The sequence below is a fragment of the Xiphophorus maculatus genome, chromosome 5 (assembly GCF_002775205.1).
Source record: "Xiphophorus maculatus strain JP 163 A chromosome 5, X_maculatus-5.0-male, whole genome shotgun sequence".
Taxonomy (NCBI): Eukaryota; Metazoa; Chordata; class Actinopteri; order Cyprinodontiformes; family Poeciliidae; genus Xiphophorus; species Xiphophorus maculatus.
The window spans coordinates 25,330,336-25,346,251 of NC_036447.1; the positions used below are offsets into that span (position 1 = coordinate 25,330,336).

Genomic DNA, 15,916 nt, shown 5'->3' on the forward strand with positions numbered 1-15,916 from the left:
TAAAATATTACATAAGGCCATTTTATATGTTAACTATTTTGACGTTATAATTGTACATTTATGAATCAATACGCTATGTTGCTAATGTTATACTAAGTGTGTGTACTTGTTTTTTGTAGTAAATGGGGTTTTTATTATTATTATTATTATTATTATGCAAACCCCAGGAAGGGCAGCCATTGTCACAGCAAAAGCTAATGGGGATTCAAATGAACAAACTTTTTCATTTTTAAGCAAAAGTTTTATTCCATGACCAACGTGTGGAAAACTGCTCATTTGACGGTTGTCTAGCAAAGAGCGGCTGATTCCATTTACATGGAGGGCAAGTTTAAAAAAGGTTGTTGCTAAAGAAGATGGATGTTCACACCGCACACATAAGCGTACAAACGGAAAGTTACGCGGAAGAAAAAAAGCACGCCATTCAGAGGACTGAGAAGCAACGATAAAGAACTGGACTGGTGCACAGTGACCCAAAATCATTCTTCTTTTTTTTTTTTTCCAACGGTATTTGGAACATGCCCACACTGATAAAAGTACGTCTACCTGGTTTAATGATTATTGTATCACTGTCTTTGACTGACCAGTGAACTGGCCTGACCTAAAATGTATTTAAAAAAACATTTGGGCCGTGTGAATAAGTCGTTCAGAGACAAAGACTCAACAATGCAAGTGAGTCGGAGGCCGATACAAAAGCAACTTTAACACCTTAGCAGAGTCATAGACCGATTCGCTCCACGCCGCGCCGCACTAATGCAGTAATTCATGGCTGAAATTTCTATATTAAGAGGCCTTTTTTTTTTACTGATCTCATGAATCTCCCCTAAACACTGGAGTGATCTTTGCTTCACAATCTTTTCATTGAATCTGACTTATTTTTTAAACCACACTTTTTTTCTTCCACTCAACTTTACATTAAAATACATGAAAGCACTCTAAATAGCCATCTTCATTAACAATGACTTCTTGAAGCTCTAATAGGCAGGGACATGGAGACTATCAGCTGGACAAATGTCACATCAGCAGCCTTCCATATTATGAGGCAGGTCATCACAGAACATTTCTGCATTTAAAAAAATATTTTATTTTTATTATTTCACGCTTATGTAAAATTACGATGTTCTGTTAAATCACAATTTTGGATTCTCGTTGTCTATGAGGTACAATTGTGAAAATGAAGAGAAATAAAACACTGAAAATCACCACTGTGTTTATTAACTTCTAGAAATGTGACTTTTTGAACTAAATTACAGAAATAAATCAGCATATTAACTTTTCTGATTTACTTCGATGCACCATTATGTTGTATTAAAAGCATTAGCTGTCTCCCTCATTGAGTTAATAATCAACAATACAGCAGAAGGAAAAGTCAAGCCTAGATTGGCATCGCTTCTCTAAAGGTTACGTCATAACCCCAAACCCAAAAGCTTTCTGGGATTTTTTTAATTTTTATTTTTATGACCATAGTTAATAATCACACTGTTAAAACAACAAATAAATGCACATGGCTTGTAATTAGTTGTCCTACAACCACATAAAGACTTGTAGGTGCATGTCTGCACAGGCTTCCTAGCCCCTACTTCCCTCCGTTTGTGTGTGTGTGTGCGGGCGTGTGGGTGTGTGTGTGTGTGTGTGTGTGACTATGGGAGCTTTCCCTTTCAAAATAAAGTTGTTTGATTTCACATTTTGAATCATATCGCCGGCATGCTGAACTCAAAAGGAGTGGCACATGTATGCCTGCCAACGACACACTGCATTAAAGGCATGAGATCACGCACACGCACACACACACACACACACACACACCTTAAAGAACATAGTACTTTAAATGTGAGCGGGCCTTCAGCAACATACAATTTAAAAAATATATAAAAATTTAAAGTGCTTAACTGAGAACCCAAAGTGTTCCACTAAAAAGGCAGGAATTTTTTAAATGTCCTGCCCTCTTCCAGAATGTGCAACACGAACACATGGAGCTTTCCACATGGGCCTGCTTCTACAAGGTAAACAAAATGATAATAATAAATCGCCATTCAATACCAGCGGCTTCAGTGGTTGCACTGTGTGCAATGCACGCATGGAATGGTTGCAAGTAAGTCATCCTAAATGCTTGGCCGAGGCCAAAATCACAGGAGCTGCGTTTGTTCAAGAATGAAGATAAGGAGGGGAGTCTAATGCACAGGAGACTCTCGTGAAGTCATTTTTGTTGCATGACAGAGAAAGAGAGAGAGAGAGAAATGCTGATTTCATCTGACACAGGATCTAATCCGACATGAATTCTAACTATTCTTCAGTGAATATTTTCCCTCCAGTTTACTATTAATATTGCTTTCAACGAGCCAGAAGCAACAACTCCTCCCATTCAATAGTAGTGCAAAAAAAAAAAGGAAAAAAAAGAAAGAAAGAAAAAGTCACAAGCAATCCCCTGGCGCGTTGGAAAGTGTTTTTAAGGCGTGCGGGGATTGCGGCTTTGGAAAGGTGTCGCGACCCCCCAGAAGTTACATCACACCGAGCAAAGGGAAGGACTCGACTGAAGTTACTCGATTTATGTGCAACAGGCGGGATGGAGGTGGGAGACGGAGCGGAGGAGCTTACCAGATGAAGTCGGTGCAGTGGCTGCAGAAAGTCGGCTGCTTGAAGAACCTGGCGATGAATTTGTGGTCCTTGACTTCGTGGACGTTCTTTTGCCTCAGAGCGCCTTTTCGAGCAAACCTGTTCGCTACGTCCGCCGTGGACGACTCGTTAAAACTTGCATCTGCCATCGCGTTCCTCCTCTCTCTCTCTCTCTCTCTATATATATATATATATATATAACACAAATCAATGCAAAAGCTTCCTGCTGTGTTCGGGCTCTTTCCTCAGTGCGAAGTGAACGGGTCTGCGCTTGTCAGTGCCGAGCCAGAAAGCGAAGCGGCGGTCCTGACTGGAGACACTGGACCTACTGGGTCTGAGGGATTTCCCTGCCTGTCGCTGCTCCACTGGCACTGACAGCGCGGATCCGTCAAGGTGGCAGCAGTGAGACTCCCTGCTTCCTCTGAGTCCTTTCAAATCAAATGTGCAGCACTTCTCTTTTTTTTTGAAGTTACAAGAAACAAATTGGCTTCCCTAAAATTATTGGCAGCTCCAATAAATGTAACCCTTTACATTTCCTGCCGCCAGGGGGAAACATTATAGGACTGTGTCTGTTATGGCTCACATCATTTACACAAACAACTGCTAAACACAGAAAATGTTAATAGAAGACCATATATATATATATATATATATATATATATATATATATATATATATATATATATATATATATATATATATATATATATATATATATATATATATATATATGAAGACTACAACATGTTTTCTTTATGTTCAACTGTTAAATTTGATCCTGTGAAAATTTAATCAGGTGTTAAAATCTAATGCAGCATAATGTGTTTCAATGAATCCATATTTAAGCACCTTTGAGGTCCATGTTTGTGCGTTAGCCTTCATCTCTGCAGCTTTTAATCTCCCTGCTTTGATTTTTTTTTTTTTAAATAAATAAATAAAATCCTCTGAAATACAAAACATGAAAGCCCAACAAAGCAACCTCTGAACTCTAATCTAAATAAACCTTCTGAAAATCCACCTATTCACATATGAACGGAACAACTGCAGCTATTTTCTCGCCCTCCCTCAATTTTCACAAATGTCTGTTTTGTTTTTGTTTTTTTTTTTCTTTTCTTTGCGATTTATTTTGAAAAAAAAAAAAAAACAATTTCCGCTCGTGGACCTGTGTGCTTTTGCGTCAGTTGACTCTCCCACGGCGGCTCTTCCTCCTTTCTCGCTCCGGCTGATGTCACGCAACAGGATCCGCCGTGGGAGGGAGGAGGCCTCGGGTCCCGCTGGACGAACCGAGGCTGGAGGCGTCACCGTGTGGGAAAACATGGCGTTGCACACTCTTTCTGATACACGTGACATCAGTGAGAAAATATCGAAGTTATTACCTGTCCTGTGGATAAGAACTCATTTTGCTTTTCCCCACCGCAACAGGAAATAGAACCCACCTCTTCTTTTTTCTTTTTTTTTTATTACCGTGTGAAAAAGTGTTTGGAATATTTCTCACTGCTTCTTTTGTTTTATGGAAATATGCTGAAGCCCTGAGCACGATGCAATATTACCACAACTATATGTCAGCACGGCTTTGAATGCCGAAGGCTAATTTAAGATATGAGATGATGCCAAATGAAAGGAACGGAACCGTGAGCTTTGACTTTGTTGTAAAGTAAAACAGGTCCAACGTACTTTACATAAGTGGAGTTCATGGTTCAGGCTTCGATGGTAAAGAGCGAGCCTGAACGTTTGTTTCCCTTAAATCTGGGCCTTTGCAAAAACAAACAAACAAAAAAACATTCAACTAATGTTTCTGATTGGAAATTAGATCAGAAAATCTCTCAAAAGATGGTACAAATATGTTAAATGAAGGTGCTTCTCTTATAGATCACATCATTTGCACAAATAGCTGTTAAGTACAGAAAATGCAGACTAGAAAGAATTTTTACACTATCGATTTGGCGCCCCCTCTAGCAAAGCGCCCCTATAGGCGTTTCTTATCGTCCACACCCAATTTTCTTTTCTTTTTGCTTCACTGGTTAAATCTGCATCTTGGTATACATAACCCAAGTTTATTAATGCTGCTCTAAATAATTTGGGATTTTGAAATAAATATAAATACCTTTAGATTTTTTTTTTCCTCTCTTTCTCCTTTTTGCTAACAAGGTGAAATTTGCATTTCCCAAATGAACCAAAGCAGAAGCAAGAGAAGAAGTGCATTATCTGACAGATTGATAAGTCGATCAATATTTTATACACAAGCCGTGGAGTGAGTTTCATAACAGCAGAAAGGGGGATTTTCGTACCATCCTGTTAACTGAGTTTTAACCTAAATTCAAATCATTTTTGCACAGCTTTTTTTTCTAAGCTTTATAGATTTTTTTTTTTTTTTTTTCCAACGTGCCGCACCAATAAACTCAGTTTGTGTTTGTGTTTCATTTACTGACTCGGATTCCCACAAAGTTCACTGACATGGAGGGTCCTCTCCCTTGTTTCACTGAAGACAAATATTTAGAAATGACACACAGAGCGACACGGGGGACAATCCAACAACCTTTAAGAACTTATAGGGAAAGAAGTCAAATAAAATAGCACCAGATTCTAGGTTTTTTTTCTTCTCTAAGTTGCAGGTCTGAAACTACACGGGCTGTAACCGATAACAAACAAGCTCATGAAACGTATACGTTGGATGATTTCTCTGTTTAACTCGTAGTTTTCACAGCAAAAAAAAAACCAACTCCTTTTTTGTTTGCCATTTCTGCGATGCAGTTATTCTTCATTTGCACTTGATAAGATGCCTGCCGTTTGCTCTCCCACCAGATCGAGATTATCTATCAACATTTGGTCAAATACGGCTGTATGCACGCCGCATGTGAACTTTGTGCTCAATCAATAGCGGTCTGAGGTTGCATCTGATTGGAGGAGGCCGTCTCTGCAGCCAGAATCCAAAAGGCGCTCATCCAGTGGCTGCAGGGGGGGAACACAGAGCGGATTTCACCTCCAAAGAAGATGGATCCCACTTTGCTGCTTCTCAGCCTGGCAGCCATATTTACAACCGTAACACCTGCAAAAGGTACATTTGCAAAATTTGTAACTCGGCCCAAGTTAAATTTCTCCTGCTTGGCGTCACGTTCTTCCCTTTTTCTCCCACCAGTTTGTGGCCGGCCTCGCGTCTCTGACGGCGTTGATGTTTCCTCCATGAAGCGCGTGTTTGAGATCGGAGAAGACGTGAGCCTCTCGTGCGAGCAGGGCTACTCGCCGTCAACGGCGACGCCTCCCAGGATAACCTGCACGGCGACGGGGGAATGGACGCCGGCAAACCTGGCGTGTTCCCGTGAGTCGAGGCTTCTGCTTTTTTTAAATCCTGTGGCTGGCGTCTTGCAGAGCTTGAAAACAGCGAGCGGGAAGCGAATTGATGAAGTCCGAATGCCGTTTTGTGTACCAAACAACAAAAGCAATCATGATAGAATAAAAGAAACTTGATGGTGATCTTTCAAGATGACGTATTGTTAAGTCGTGAAGACGTCTAATAGAGGTGGTGGTTTTCTTTTCCGCAGCCAAGATGTGCCAGATACCCAGGCCTTTGCAGCCATTTGCAAAAGGGAGGACAGAGGCTCCTTTTAAGAGCGTGCTCAACTTCTCATGTGATGACGGGTAAGAACAAAAAAATACATATAAATTCTCCCACATTATGATTGCAGACTATTACGGAAATGCATACTTGTCGTTATTCAGGTACGTGATGTTAGGGGCTAATGAAAGCAGGTGCTTACACGATGGCACCTGGAGTCATCCACCTCCTCTCTGCAAAGGTAACACAAGTTATCCAGACCCTGCCGACTTTGTTTCGGCATTTAAAAAGGCCCAGACTGAACACTACGGTTTAACGCGTTCCTATAAAACGATATCGAGTGTAACGGAGAAGCAGGGTTCAGTTTTTAAATCCACCACAAATCTGGAACCAACTTCCGGAAAACTGCTGAAAAACTGAGTTCTTTTAAATCAAGGCTAAAAACCCCTACCTTACTTTGATTCCAAGTAAGTGGAAAACTGAGCAACATTTTTGATGATGATTTCGATGTTGACGTTTGACAAAATGCAGCGCTTATTGCTCGTTTCATAATTGGATACTGTATCATGTTTTTATGGTGTAAAGCACTTTGCACCCTGTGGCTGAAATGTGTTACACAAATAAACTTGACTTGACTAACGACAAATTAATCAAATAATACTTTTTTTTTTTTAATCCCCATTTAACCGTTTAAAGGATATTTACAAAGGTGTGAAAGTTATGCTGGCAATGTTTCTAAACCCAGAACACCCACAGACGTTTTCGAAGACATGGACGACAACTATTTGGCTTCTTGTGATAGCCCACTCTTTATCTGCTGATTTTCTCCGACTCATAGCAAAGGGCCTGTACATTTGAGAATCCCCTGCTTGAAAATCGATGCCAATATGAATATATTTCAAAATTGGTCAAGAAAGAAAAGAGCAGCCCCAATGACTGAGCCCTGAGGAGCACCACAGCAACAAAAGGCCAAGCAGATTTCAAATATTTAGAACTTATTTTTATGTTTTTCACTCATGACATGGATATCGCCATACCAAGTTCTGATTGTGATCCCGCAGGCGTGAACTGTCCTCTGCCCAAGCCGCCAAGAGAGGGAAGGATTGTCCACGACAAGGCCGCTACAGGAACGTCAACAATTTATGGACAAGGCTGGTCGTACGAGTGCAACCCACCCAAAGCACCGAGTTACGAGAGAGGCTCCTGCATGGCTGATGGCACCGCAACCGAACCTCCGGTCTGTCGAGGTAAATCCAGACTTGTGATGTATGAATATCGTCTGAATTGTGTGGTATTGCATGCAAGATTTATTTTCTTCTTCATCTTCTTTACTTACGTGTCAGAGTTGTGTTGTTTAAAGGCGGCAGTATTATGTAACATCAACTTCTTTTGAGCTTTACATCATGTCCTAATGTTATTCCCTCATCCAAAACATACCTGGAGTGTTGCTTTGATTCTTTCATACGTGTTTGAGAAATCCTTTAATCACCCATGGCAACGGTTCAGATGCGCAAAGCGCCTGGGTGGACCTAGCCCCGCCTTTGAGGATGAAGCTCCTTCTCCGAGCTGCAGTTTACAAGTTTCCGATTTTCCGCTTCACAGAGCTCCTTCAAACTAGCCAACCGCAATTAGCAAACACCTGGTGGAGCTGCGCATCTGCTGGGCTCATTATACGAGCCACTTCTCAGTGCAATGCTTGAAAAACGAGTTGTTCGAGGATTCATAAGAGGAGTGATGTTGTGATGGCTTCCTGAAGGCGGAGCTTCACAAAGAGCAGGAGTTCTTAAGTAGACAGAGGCCCAATTTCAAGGCATTAAATTATAAATTCAAATTTCTTTTAACTTGACTTAAAATAGCACTTGATTGTGCTATAAAATGTCCCAATAGGCCTGGAAAATACAAAATACCACCCTTCTAATGAAACCATCCTTCTTGTTGTCGTTACAGATGTGAGCTGCCCCATTCCTCCAAGCATACCAAATGGCGTCATCACGTTCGCCGTGATGAGGCAACACGGATACAAGGAGAAGGTTAAGTATTCCTGCAATGAGCATTATACCCTGGAGGGTGAGGCTGAGATCCAGTGCCAAAACACTGGAAACTGGTCATCAAAGCCAGTCTGCAGGGGTGAGTCATGAGAAAATTAGATCTCACTTCAGGCCTCTGCTCTATATTTATCGAACTCTGCTCTAAAGAAATTCCTACGCTAGAATGTCTCTGATTCTTTCGGGCGTAGCAAAAACATTCACCTGCAAAACTAATGCTGTTTTTTATATATATATATATTTCCTAAAAATGAGAGTTTTCTCTGTCAGGTGAAAATATTTAGCTTTTTATTTTTTTTGTTTTTAACCCAGCTCCCTGCGAAGTTGGAATCAAAAGAGGGCGCATCTTCTACAATGCCAGAAAGATCTGGATTGAGGACCTGAGGCCAAACAGAGTGCTCCATGGCGAGCATGTCGCCTTCTATTGTAAGGACAAAGCTGAAAAGTGTGGCTACCCCGTGGCCAGCACCTGTAACGACGGAAACCTCCCCATCCCGGACTGCTACGAACGTGAGTCGATGCCAGCTGGATGAGCTCTACTTAAAACTGGTCCAGTCGACTGGCAATGGAACCAGCGGAAAAAGCTTCTTCGAATGTCCTAGAGATGTTTCATCCCCTAGATAACAGCAGAATGCTTCTGTGTTTGTCTTGCTTTTCTTCCCTTTGACTTATAGAACCGGGCAAAATCGAGTACAACCTAAGGTCTAAAAACCTTCCGTCAGAAATCAGAGCGTGCGTGGCACCACCCGCCGCAAACCCAACAAGCCCCCCAAACCCTGCGTGAGCAACTTACGGCGCCACGAACTGAGGAAGACATGGGATGCCTTCTTGATGTTCCCTGCTTTTGTTTGCTGTTCACTTAGACTGGCAATAAATAAATAAATGCAAGCTGATTAAAACAAACCTAGAAAATGTGCGTTAATCAAATGTTGAAAGAAATGGAAGCTGTGGACATCTAATGCGAAATGGTTGCAAAGTACATTTCAGTTTAATGCACAAATACAGGGTTATTTCCAAATAATCAGTTCATTTATTTTTTTCATTAGCGTGCAACAAAACAAATTCATACCTAAATTAAAGCTGGAAGCAGCCTCGAATGGCTGGAAAAAGATACGAAGGGCTCTGCGTTTGAAGAAACCGAAAAACAAAAAGTGAAGGAAAGTCAAGAATGTGTCTAATTCAGCCAATTGGAAAAATGTTCTCTGAAAAAGAACGACGGAAAAGAACAAAGAAGGGAAAACTAAGCAAAAAGTGTTTGGAGAAGGTGGAAGACCTGCAACAGAGGAACCACACTTGTGTTGGTCACACAGCGGTCAGTAGACTCTGTATACGGGAAGCTCGCTTTCACCATCGAGAAATTTTAGAAAGGCAAGTTTCCCCTCATCTCCCTCCAGCCCCCATTAACCAACTAGAAACAGATCCCTTCCTGACCCAATTCAATAAAACATTCAAATGTTAAGATGAATTTGAAATGGAAAAAAAAAGTGGGCAGCGCGGTGATGCAGTGGTTAGCGCTGCAGCTCACAGAGAGGATGTGTCAGATCTTTGCTGTGTGCAGTTTGCGTGTTCTCCCAGTGCTTGTGTGGGTTTTCTCAGGGTGCTCCGGTTATCCCTCACATCTCCTAAAACATGTGGGTTAGGTCAATTGGTCGATGTAAATTACCCCCAAAAGGGTTCAAGAAACTGCAGGAATTGCTTAAAAAATTAAAAACAGCCCTTTGCCTTTTGAATGGTAGATGGCGCAACAACACACAGCTCAATATTCATAGCAGCATATTAATTTAAGAATTTAAATTCTTCTTATAATAGTAACAATTTCTCACTTTTTATGTTAAATTACACTTTTTTGTAGTGAAATGTGGCTCATTATATTGTTTTAAAAAAAGATGAACAAAAGGATCATAAAGTGGATTTTTTATTTATTTTTTTGCTGTGGTTCTGAGGGTAGAGTGATCGTCTTGTGATCAGAAGGTTGTAAGTTTGATTTCAGCTTCCTCCTGCCACATGTTGAGGTGCCCCTGGGCAAGGCACTCAACCCCAAGTTACCCACCAATCTGCATGTCGGTGTAAATGTGTGTGTGGGTGAATGTGACTGTAGTGTGAAGCGCTTTGAGTGGTCTAAAGGATTAACAAGGCACTACACAAGTTCAGTCCATTTATCTTTTCTTTTTTTGATAAATTCTGTGTTGTTTTTTATACCAAACATAAAAAAGCTGATTTAACAAGTTTGGACTTCTCCAGGGTTCCATGTGTTAAATTAATATTAGAATTACATCTGTACATAATATTAGATGATAATTGTAATCATAATTTAATACTTTGTTCCCTGAAGAAGCCCAAACTTGTTATGTCTGGTTTGTTTGTTATAAGAAGAAAAAGCAGGTTTTATCAAGAATGAAAGGAACTGTGTGATCTTTCTGTTAGTCTTTATTTAAAATAACAGATTCAAGATAGTATAACAAACTTAACAAAATAAAGTGCAACTTAACATGAAAATCTGAGTAGAAAAGGCAAAAAAGTTCAATCCATGAAAGTACTAAAATGTAACCAGAAATCACTACTAATACAAGGAGAAAATCGACTTTTAAATTAATTCCTTGCTATAAATATGTAGTTTTGTCAAGTGAAAAATGCATTTTTAGATACCTGTTACTACAAATAGACAGACAAAATTGGATTTATGGTAAAACTGCCTGCCGTAGTCATCTACGTATTCATGTTTATGCTGTGGCCTTTAAAGATGGCGCCGGGGGTAAACTCTTGGAAACAGCAGGATAGTCTGTGTTGCATGACAACAAAAGCATTTGACTGGAATTGAATTATCATTTTATCATATTATCATGCGACTTTAAATTCAATCCACAATTTTACATCCATCTGACATGAAAAAGTTAAAAGGAGGGAAAAATTCCCAAAAAAAAAAAAAAGACCACAAAGACATAGAGGTCCCGACCCCATTAGGGGCAAAGGGTGAACAGAAAATGGATGGATGGAAGACATAGAGGGGGGGGGAACTTGAGTTTTTGTGTTGGAATTTCAACATCTGGTTTTTTGTGTGTGTGTGTGTGTGACTTCCTGGAAACATTTGAAAGGATTCCAAACTCTTATTGAAGGAGTTGCTTCACGCTGCTCTTGTCTGTTTGCCCTGAGAGAAACACAAACAGCCGAAAGTGGGGCAAAGAGTCCGCACCCGAAGCCGAAGGCAGACAGCAGGGGAGAAGGAGATTGTCCGTCCGTCTCTTCAGAAGATGGAGCGTTTGTTTCTGCTGTGCTCTGGTCTGCTTGTGACGACAGTGACATCCCAACCTAATGGTATGACTTCTTTTCATTTCGCACATCCTAGAATGAAAAGTCACCCGAGTTTGTTTTAAGGATTTCAACTTTTGTTATGGACTTTTGGAGAAACATTTTATCGCTTGTGTTGATCGATGACTATTTTTCTCAACACTGCTCTGAGTTAAAGTCAGTGAAAACATTTCGTAGTCCAACAGTTGTTTTGTTCTGTCAATAGTAATTTGAGGGGGGAAGAAAAGTGACATTTTATATTACTTCGTATTTAAAGAGTTTTGGACATCTGTTAAGTTCTACTTACATAGTTGGAAAATGTAAATATATCGGGTTGTTTTTTACCTAAGCTTACTAAGTCTAGGCCGATACACAACTTTCGTTGAAATAACTGACTAATTCCAGTTTGTTCCCGGCCTGAACTGAGCGGGAACATTGAGATGTCTGGGATCCAGAGGTTCTCCAGTCCCGGTGAGGAGTTAGCCCTGTCCTGTAAAGAGGGATATACTCCTGTGTCGGGCCCACGCAAGATTGTTTGCACCATGAACGGCGTGTGGACAAGCACCAAGCTAAAGTGCATACGTGCGTGTCTTATTTTCTTTCTATTAAATATGGCAGAAATGTCTAGTAATAGTTCTTGTAATTACCAGTGAAACAAAATTCACAGAGATTTTGAAGTAAACAGATGAAATATTCCATAGTTTTAGTAGACTCAAGAGTTTTCACTTGGACATATGCAAATTAAGAACTGCAAGTTTGCAAATGTCAAGGAAAATATGAAATATTTACTTGTAGTACTTTGAAGAAACATTTAAAAACTCCTTTTTCTCATGTTGTTGTGTCAAAACCCAGAACTTTAGTGTTTTGGACCAAGATATAATCTAACAATTTTACCCTTCTTTTCTTTTTTTTACTCAATTTAAGACAGATTCAATGATTAGTCTATGTGGTCATCATTTCATCAAGTCTTTCCATAGATTATCAATAAGATTTAGCTCTGGACTTTGACTAGACCACTCTAAGAAATCAGCATGCTTTGATCTGAACCACTGAAATATTTGTTTTATTTTAGCTCACATAAAATCTCAATAAAATCATAGCAGTCTGTGCTTGTAAAGTGACAAAAGGTGGGACAGTTTAAATATTAGAATGGGTTCATCATACAAACAGGATTGTAAGTCACTGCTTGTAACTTTATTATGAATTGCATAATTTCATGCCTCACACGAGTAAACTTACATTTAACTGTTTTAATAATCATCAATAATGTCTGACAGCTAAGTAGAACATAACTTCCTTTCATCTTTTCTCCCGCAGCAAAACAATGTCCACATCCTGAACTAGTCACTAATGGCGAAGTGTTTTATGAGGACACAGTGTACCAGAGTACAATCAACTACACCTGCCATGAAGGGTAAACAAAAAGAAAACATGTTTTATGTTGTGTGTGTGCAAATAATCTATATTGTATATCATAAACTGTACATAAAAAGCTGGGGGTGGGTTAAAAATATATATATACTTTTACCCTGTTGATTAAATACCATGTTGAACAGGTATATGATGACTGGAGAGAGTTCAGCAGTGTGCCAATCCAGCGGGACGTGGAGTTCCCCTGCACCAGAGTGCATCCGTATGTAATTATTTAAAGTCATTTCACTTCATCTAATGCATTTAGGGATGTGGTGAGGATTTGAATACAGAAAATAAACCACAATATTTTACTGTAGGTCTTTTTTGAGGCATTTTTAAATGACAAAAAGCAACATATGCATGTTTTATAGCATTAAATCAGTAGAATTTTGCGTATGACTGAAGATTTTTGAACGAATCTGGAAAGAACATTGATTGAATACTGAAAAGGTTCATCTAAAAGAAAAAAACACAAGAGTTTTGTGTAATAATCAGTGTGTCTCAAACAGACGTTTCTCCAGAACAGAGTAAAGTTTAGGAATATGTGAAACACATTTGTAAATGTTCTCCGAAGATGTTTTCCCAAAGCAAATGCACTATTGTTCCCCTATCTTTCAGTCACACAACAGACATCAATGTAAGCTTTAGGACTGTAGTTAAAGGAAGAGACAAGGTGCAGCATGTCAAAGGAATTTAATTGCTTTTATCTCATTCATAAAAACAATTATTGTGATATTACACAGACTCAGTCCCAGTACCTTCAATGACAGCAAACGAATACAGCTGAGAGCAAGGTGAATAAGTATCTCGCAACAAAAAAGCCCCCTATGATATTTTCAAAATGGCCGTCATTATCTTTGCAAATTACCCTACAAATTTGCTACAAGGACAAGTTTAGAGCCTAAAGGGCCACTAATACTAATGCTCCCACAACCCCCCAATGTGATTCACTATTTTTTTTTTTACGTAGATTTCAACTGTATATCCATATAAAAATATTTGAAATGTTTTATTCAAAAGATGGGAAGAAAAATTGAAACTGATGGGGTTTTGTTGTTTTTGTCTTGGTAGCTGTACCCTGCGGTCTCGCTCCTGTCCCACTGTATGGAATGGTCATTTACGACAAGGTGGTCAGAGGAAACACGGCCAATTACGGCCTCACGGCGACGTATCTCTGCAATGCCCCGTACGCAGTTGTCGGCAACCCGGTTGCAGAGTGCACCGCCAGCGGTACCTGGACCAAGACACCAGAGTGTCAAGGTAGGAGAAGGTGGTAAAATATGGTGGTAAAAATAGTACATATTAGTACCCAAATATGTACTATTTGGGTTTTAGTACAACCCAATTACATTAAAAGTTTATGAAAGTTTATTTACATTTTCCTGGCAAATAAAAGAAAAAAAAAATAGAGTAAACGACTGTGTTTCTTCACAGTGGTGACCTGCCCTCCGCCAGAGAGCATTGAAAGAGGCTACCTGTCAAACAATGAGAAGAGGGAGTTTTTCTACGAGGAAAAAGTCAAGCATGGCTGCGAGAGTCCATATGTGCTGGAAGGAAATATGGAGGTGGTCTGCCAGAATAATGGAAGGTGGTCTGAAAAGCCATCTTGCAAAGGTAATTCTGTAGGGAATCACAAAATATAAACCATTAAAATCCAAAATGTGCAGAATAAAAATAGCTGTTTTCTTTTTCAGGTTTTGTTTGAGTTTGCATCTTTACTGCAATCATAAACTTTAGCCATTGGCTTAGCACTTTATTTTTTTATTTTTTACATAACATAAATATTCTGTGCTGATCAATTAATAACACAAAGATGATCAATCTTTATTTTTACCAAATGTTTTTTTTTTTTAAATGCTGTACTCTTCCCCCCCCTCCAGCTCCGTGTTCTGTTAACATACAAAGAGCAAGAATTTTGCACAACGGGAAGAAAATCTGGATGGAAAACTTCGAGCCGAACCGTGTCTTACACCTAGACATTGTCTCTGTCTACTGCATGAACCAAGCCATGAAATGTGGTTATGCCGTGCCGACCCAGTGCATCGATGGAACGCTAAACATCCCCGAATGCTTTGAAGGTACGAGCCATTTTATTACCAAAATTAAAAATATGAAAGATAAAAAAAAAAATGAATTGAACAAAAAGCTGTAGTCGAGTCATAATGTTTTGACTCAAACTGACGAGAACACTTGGCTCCAAAATGTTTTCTCAGTAACACAGTCAGAGGTTTAGCAGATGTTACATAGAACGCTACTGTTAGTATGAATCAATAAAACGCAGCATTTTATTTCTGCAGAGATATGAAGAATCAGTCTGAATTTATAGCATGTTATCATGACAACACTCTGCAGTGCCTAAAGTGAAAACCTAAATCAGTATCTACCTGTCTATTTGATGTAATATTGCATGCATATTACATGATATTGGCAAACTTCCTCTGTGTATTTGTTGTGTGTGCTGTTTCAGAACCCAGTGCGCTGGAGTATACCTTGAAGCCAAATTCACTTCCATCAGAGATCGACCAGTGCTGAAGTGGCCGATATTTTCTATCCTGAGGCTGTCATAAATTTCCACTACCTTTCAAAGCAAAGAAGATGATTTAAATCTGTTTGAGATTTTTTTTTTTAATATATTATTATTAATTTATGTCATATAACTTCAAATGTAATATACAGAACTTCATTTCATTTGAATGGTGCGTCACCAAGGTGACATTCTGGCCACACGCCTTTGAGATTTGTGGTCTGGTTTGAGGGCATGAAAATATCCAATAAATACTTTATTGCTTAATAAAAGTATGATCTGCAATCTCACACACAGTGTGAGACAAAATGCACCAGGGTGGGGGGGCGAGGGACGGCGACAAGTGTTATTTTTATGGTGGCACAGAAAAAAAAGATTAATTAAAAAACTGGAATATTTTTATCATTCAATACACATCTCGTCTCATTTATCTGAATTAATTCTGCTTGGTCAACCTCATTTATCCATATCTAGCAGACTCTCATT

General features: G+C 39.5%; 3 protein-coding genes across 4 annotated transcripts in view; 2 read left to right on the plus strand and 1 right to left on the minus strand.

The window, feature by feature from the left end:
• Positions 1–2,987, minus strand: part of prkca (protein kinase C alpha) — a 141,039-nt gene extending 138,052 nt beyond the window's left edge. The window contains exon 1 of one of the 2 annotated variants that reach the window (XM_023334318.1): positions 2,593–2,987. In XM_023334318.1, the coding sequence (XP_023190086.1) occupies positions 2,593–2,759 (167 nt within the window). In that variant the 5' untranslated portion in view covers positions 2,760–2,987. The remainder of the gene's footprint in view (positions 1–2,592) is intronic. The other variant, XM_005807880.3, reaches the window with a different exon arrangement.
• A 2,557-nt stretch (positions 2,988–5,544) lies between these two features.
• Positions 5,545–9,115, plus strand: LOC102228737 (beta-2-glycoprotein 1-like). Its single transcript, XM_005807882.2, has 8 exons — positions 5,545–5,665; positions 5,747–5,926; positions 6,150–6,246; positions 6,328–6,404; positions 7,225–7,410; positions 8,111–8,290; positions 8,521–8,718; positions 8,883–9,115. Exons 1-8 carry the CDS (start codon positions 5,602–5,604, stop codon positions 8,990–8,992), a joined length of 1,092 nt encoding a protein of 363 aa, XP_005807939.1. The 5' UTR covers positions 5,545–5,601; the 3' UTR covers positions 8,993–9,115.
• A 2,258-nt stretch (positions 9,116–11,373) lies between these two features.
• LOC102228996 (beta-2-glycoprotein 1-like) lies at positions 11,374–15,840 on the plus strand. Its single transcript, XM_005807883.2, has 8 exons — positions 11,374–11,520; positions 11,899–12,075; positions 12,811–12,907; positions 13,050–13,126; positions 13,978–14,166; positions 14,341–14,520; positions 14,787–14,984; positions 15,374–15,840. Exons 1-8 carry the CDS (start codon positions 11,457–11,459, stop codon positions 15,436–15,438), a joined length of 1,047 nt encoding a protein of 348 aa, XP_005807940.1. The 5' UTR covers positions 11,374–11,456; the 3' UTR covers positions 15,439–15,840.
• The last annotated feature ends 76 nt before the right edge of the window (positions 15,841–15,916 follow it).

Coding starts and splice junctions, on each gene's coding strand:
- LOC102228737 (XM_005807882.2), top strand. CDS start 5,602: ATGGATCCCACTTTGCTGCTTCTCAGCCTGGCAGCCATATTTACAACC. Junction 6,405..7,224: donor TCCACCTCCTCTCTGCAAAG/GTAACACAAGTT, acceptor GTGATCCCGCAG/GCGTGAACTGTCCTCTGCCC. Junction 8,291..8,520: donor ATCAAAGCCAGTCTGCAGGG/GTGAGTCATGAG, acceptor TTTTTAACCCAG/CTCCCTGCGAAGTTGGAATC.
- LOC102228996 (XM_005807883.2), top strand. CDS start 11,457: ATGGAGCGTTTGTTTCTGCTGTGCTCTGGTCTGCTTGTGACGACAGTG. Junction 11,521..11,898: donor AGTGACATCCCAACCTAATG/GTATGACTTCTT, acceptor GACTAATTCCAG/TTTGTTCCCGGCCTGAACTG. Junction 13,127..13,977: donor CCCTGCACCAGAGTGCATCC/GTATGTAATTAT, acceptor TTGTCTTGGTAG/CTGTACCCTGCGGTCTCGCT.